The 5,757-nt window shown below is 37.0% G+C and overlaps 1 protein-coding gene across 1 annotated transcript; it reads right to left on the bottom strand.

The window, feature by feature from the left end:
* Positions 1-3,313: 3,313 nt before the first annotated feature.
* LOC137643356 (uncharacterized) lies at positions 3,314-4,363 on the bottom strand. The gene has a single exon (XM_068376186.1). The coding sequence runs from the start codon at positions 4,361-4,363 to the stop codon at positions 3,314-3,316; it is 1,050 nt and encodes a 349-aa protein (XP_068232287.1).
* Between the last annotated feature and the right edge of the window lie 1,394 nt (positions 4,364-5,757).

The following is a 5,757-nucleotide window of genomic DNA, read 5'->3' as shown; positions in this document are numbered from 1 at the left end:
GCTCTCCTAGTCAAGGCCAGCTTTACTAAGTTGGTTTGCTATGAGCAATCAGGTAAAAATCTCCCACAATCACCAATCTACACTAGTCATCATGGTGATGGAAATTGACCAAACCCCTGGCAATAATTGACATGTCTGAGGCCTTTGTCCTGCAGTGGGCTAGAAACAGCTAAATTTGCTGTTGTTGATTTAAAAACAATAGATTGTTTATATCTATACAGTTTCCTTTTGTATCGCAACATTTCATTTAATTGGCTCTCTAACAATTACGATACATGCAAATTGAGTATTATCACATCCTCTGTATCGATGGGCCATGTTATTTTTCCTGGGCAAGTATAATAATGGGAAAAGGTTTGTAGTTTAATATTGGGAACATTTTAATTAATTTTGCTGATGGTGTTATTTCACAAAATACTAATTTCTCTTGCTTTACTATCAAGTCATTTTTTTCAAAATGCACCTGCGTTTGTAGTTATTTCTGAAAATGCATTTTTCTTTATTTCCGTAATGGATTTCGATGATGAGTAAAATTATTTCTCTCTCTCTCTCTCTCTCTCTCTCTCTCTCTCTCTCTCTCTCTCTCTCTCTCTCTCTCTCTCTCTCTCTCTCTCTCTCTCTCTCTCTTTTGCAATGAATAAATTCTTCAGATTCTTACCTTTTGTGTATTAGTTCATTCATCTACAGAAAATGATAATTCTTTATTTTCATCTGTTAAATTTCTACAAGTTTGTTCTGGGGCTTTTTATTATGACAATTTTAATGTGCTCTTTTCATACCTTAATTGCCTTTACCAAAATCGAAGATTTCACCCTTGTCGTCATTTATTTATTCATTTGTTTGTTTGTGAGCAACTTTACACAAAAACTAGTGTACCGATTTTAACCAAACTTGGTTGTCATGTTGGGTATGAGCCAAGGATGAATCTGTAACAGTTTGGATGAAGTACAGTACTTCCAAGTAAAAGTACACAGTAGTACTTTGGAAGTAATCGCAATGTTGAGTAAATGGCAAAAAATTTTTAATTTTTGTTTGTGACCAACATTAAAAAAAAATTAATGAACCAACTTCAATGAAACATAGTAAAGATGTGGAGTGTGGCCCAAGGAAAATTTCCCTAGATTTTTAAGAAAATACATACATACATACATATACCAAGGCATTTCCCCCAATTTTGGGGGGTAGCCGACATCAACAAATGAAACAAAACAAAAAAGGGGGACCTCTACTCTCTACGTTCCTCCCAGCCTAACAAGGGACTCAACCGAGTTCAGCTGGTACTGCTAGGGTGCCACAGCCCACCCTCCCACTTTATCCACCACAGATGAAGCTTCATAAATGCTGAATCCCCTACTGCTGCTACCTCCGCGGTCATCCAAGGCATCAGAGGCAGTAAAGTAAAAGGAAGTAAAAGTACGCAGTGGAGTTGAAAGCAAAATACGACTGCTTAGCGTGGTGTAGTCATGCCTCTACCGAGTGCCCTTCTAGTCCGTAATGCAGCAGAATTGTTTTAGGTTCGTACGATTTCTGCCTTGTGTTATATCAAAGGATCTCTCTTCATCTCATCATCAATTAACCCTTTTACCCCCAATGCTATTTGGAAATTTCCAACCCTTAACCCCCATGGGGTTATTTTTTTCAAGCACATTTTGCAATATAATTAATTTAAACTGCTCTAACAGCCTTAATTTTTGTCATAGAGAGGTCAGGTTGGTCTCATTCTCTTGGAAAATGCCTGAAGTTTCTCAAAAAATTATCAAAAATATGCAAAAATAAATTTAAATTGCATTTTTTTGCAAGGACGTACCGGTACGTCCATGGGGGTAAAGGGATGAGTTTTGTGAAACATACCAGTAGGTCCTTTGGGGGTAAAAGGGTTAAGTATTTTCCTCAATAACTTTCTTGGTCTTGGTGGAATTGATGCTTTCAACTGAGTGCCTTTTTAGTCATTGATAATGTTTTTGTAACTGTAGGACTTAAAATTTTAGGTGTGATTCTCGACAGCAAATTTACTTTTGAGAAACACATTATGTCTGCGTCTTTTTCAATTGAATAAGAAATTGGTTTACTGCAAAAGTCTTTGTAAGATTTTTGGTGAGCAATCTATTCTCAAGAAGTGATTTAATTCTTTCATTCTTCCTTGTTTCGAGTATTGTTCTCCTGTCTGGTTTTCAGATGTTGATTCTCATTTTAATTTGTTGGACAGGAACTTATGGTCTTTAAAATATCCTTTTTCTGATTTAGATATCAATCTCTGGCACCATCGTTCAATTAGTTTGTTATGAATGTTTCATAAGATTTTTCATAATTCTGACCATCCTTTACATTCAGATCTCTCCGGACAGTTCAATCCTGTTCATAATGCTAGGTATGTAGTTAATTCTAATAGTCAGGCCTTCTCCATCATGAGGCTCAATACTACACAGTATTCTAGAAGTTTTATTCCAACCATGACCAAGTTGTGAAATATTGTTTCTAACTGGGTAGTTGAATCGGTAGAACTTGAAATGTTTAAACCTGCAGCATATGTTTTTACGTTGAACAGGCTTACATAAGTGTTTTTATAGTTTATATATGATATATAAAGATCTGTTTTAATAATGTCACTATTTTTAAATTATTTTTTATTTTAATTGTTCATTACCTCCCATATACCTGTAGATTATTTATTTCCTTATTTCCTTTCCTCACTGGGCTATTTTCCTCTGGAGCTATTGGGCTTATAGCATCTTGCTTTTCCAACTAGTGTTGTAGCTTAGTTAGTAATAATAATAATAATAATAATAATATTAATAGATCAAAGAATATCTCTTCATCGCATCATCAATTAAGTATTTTACCAGTTCTCCTCTCAATAGCTTTCTTGGTCTTGGTTAGTATTGATGTTGTTAATGGCATTGATACTTATTCTTTTGATGGAAAGCTGTTTATAGAACTGATCATTTTATGAAATAACATACATATAAATGAAATCTCTCTCTCTCTCTCTCTCTCTCTCTCTCTCTCTCTCTCTCTCTCTTTCTCTGTGGTAAGTGGTATGAAAATGATATAATTTCATAGATTTTTATTCCACAGACTCAAATATAAATGAAATCACATTACAAACTCAGATTGATACAAACTCACACTCACACACATATTACACACACATATGCACACACACTAGTGTATGCAACCTATAAAAAAATGATGGTCAAATATTCATATAGATATGCATGCACATGCACCCACTCTCACCAGGGTGTGGCTACTCCCTCTCCTCCCCTTACTTGAGGGATAGGAAGAGCTCATATATATATTGTTATTTATTTATTTATTTTTTAACAACAACAAATGCAGATGTTTCTAGTTCACTCGGGTTTCCTTCTTCGTACTCGGGTTTCCTTCTTCGTACTTGAGTTTCCCTCTTCGTACTCGAGTTTCCTTCTTCGTACTCGAGTTTCCTTCTTCGTACTCGAGTTTCCTTCTTCGTACTCGAGTTTCCTTCTTCGTATTTAGGCTTCCTTCTTTGTACTCGGGTTTCCTTATTCCTATTCGGGTTTCCTTCTTCGTATTCGAGTTTCCTTCTTCGTACTCGAGTTTCCTTCTTCGTACTCCCTTCTTCGTACTCGGGTTTCCTTCTTCGTACTCCCTTCTTCGTACTCGGGTTTCCTTCTTCGTACTCCCTTCTTCGTACTCGGGTTTCCTTCTTCGTACTCGAGTTTCCTTCTGCGTACTCCCTTATTCGTACTCGAATTTCCGTCTGCGTACTCCCTTCTTCGTACTCGAGTTTCCTTCTGCGTACTTCCTTCTTCGTACTCGAGTTTCCTTCTGCGTACTCCCTTCTTCGTACTCGAGTTTCCTTCTGCGTACTCCCTTCTTCGTACTCGAGTTTCCTTCTGCGTACTCCCTTCTTCGTACTCGGGTTTCCTTCTTCGTACTCCCTTCTTTGTACATGGGTTTCCTTCTTCGTACTCGGGTTTCCTTCTTCGTACTCGAGATTCCTTCTGCGTACTCCCTTCTTCGTACTCGAGATTCCTTCTGCGTACTCCCTTCTTCGTACTCGGGTTTCTTTCTGCGTACTCCCTTCTTCGTACTCGGGTTTCCTTCTGCGTACTCCATTCTTCGTACTCGGGTTTCCTTCTGCGTACTCCCTTCTTCGTACTCGGGTTTCCTTCTGCGTACTCCCTTCTTCGTACTCGGGTTTCCTTCTGCGTACTCCCTTCTTCGTACTTGGGTTTCCTTCCTCGTACTCCCTTCTTCGTACTCGGGTTTCCTTCTTCGTACTCGGGTTTCCCTCTTTGTATTCGGGTTTCCTTCTTCGTACTTGAGTATCCTTCTTCGTAATCGAGTTTCCTTCTCCATACTTGAGTTTCCAATCCATTTTGGCCCAAACACCTTCGTCTTGAATAAATCAAATCGGCGATTATGGAGTAATGGCACGAATCATCAATCAATCAATGCGGATGCTTAAGATTACAGGGCAGTTTCTCCTTCACTTCCTTTCCCTAATTACTTTATCACATCCCCTTCCCATCAGTGTTGATATATTCAATTTGAATAGGAAAGATATATCGTTTTGCTCGCCAGTAATGTTAGTGTACGTGACCTGTCAAAATTGACGGATGAATACTCAGATATGCCACATACTTAGATTTAACCTTCCCCAACCCCTCTCCCTTTCTATAATTAGAATACGGCAGTTTTGGCATTTGTGGGATGTTGTGGTTTCAAAATGTGCCTCTTAGGGTATCCCCTCTCATCATAGTATGACTACTCTCTGCCCTCACCCAAGGGATAGGTAGAGACCGACGGGTAATACACTCGGCAATGCTGCTGACCAAAACTGGAAAGAAATCACATATATATACGCATATATATATTTATATTTATATTTAAACACTTAATCTTTATTATATAGGGAAGGCTATTCTGATAAAAATTAATTTCATTTGTATATATGTTAACTTAGTGTCGTTGTATTGGTTTTTAAAACCAAAAGTTTATCTACAATTTTATTAATTCATTAGTTTTTCTTAGATTTGATATTGGTTGTGTAGAAATTCTTGTGCGAAAGGTGAGAGGGTATGTAACGGCTCCTCACTTATCCTTCTCCCTAGTTGAGTAGACTGGGTAAAGTCTATTGGGGGTGCAGATATCTATGGTTATCTTAGGATAGGTCCCTGATTATACACAATATCTACGGATAGTCGTTCCAGAGGTTGGAACCCTGTGATACCCGACGGTAATTCTCTTGTAATGTCACTCGCAGAAATATTATACTGTAGGAAGAAGCCGAAAGGAACTTCCATCAGGACGACATGGCTTTAGCCCCCCAAAAATAATTTATAATTCTGATCAAAATTTGGTTTACTTTTCAAGTTCTCTGTTGCTAAGAGATTGCTTTGCAATTATTTTATATATTTGTCTCAGATGGTATACTTGATCAGAGCTGCATCTGCGGATTTTGCTTGGGAATATGTTTATTTACCTTCCCTGTTATTTAGACTTTCTTAGGTATATGAATATGTTTATTAATTTTCCCTGTTATTTAGACTTTTTAAGGTATATGAATATGATTATTCATTTTCCCTATTATTTAGATATTTTAAGACGTGAAAATACTTATTTAATTTCCCAGTTATTTAGACTTTTTACTATACGTCAAAATCTTTATTAACTTTCCCTGTTATTTAGACATTTTAAGACGTGAAAATATATATTCATTTTCCCTCTTCAGACTTTATATATGGGGAAATGATTATTCACATTCATATC

The sequence above is a fragment of the Palaemon carinicauda genome, chromosome 6 (genome assembly GCF_036898095.1).
Source record: "Palaemon carinicauda isolate YSFRI2023 chromosome 6, ASM3689809v2, whole genome shotgun sequence".
Taxonomy (NCBI): Eukaryota; Metazoa; Arthropoda; class Malacostraca; order Decapoda; family Palaemonidae; genus Palaemon; species Palaemon carinicauda.
This window is presented reverse-complemented; position numbering and strand designations above follow the sequence as displayed.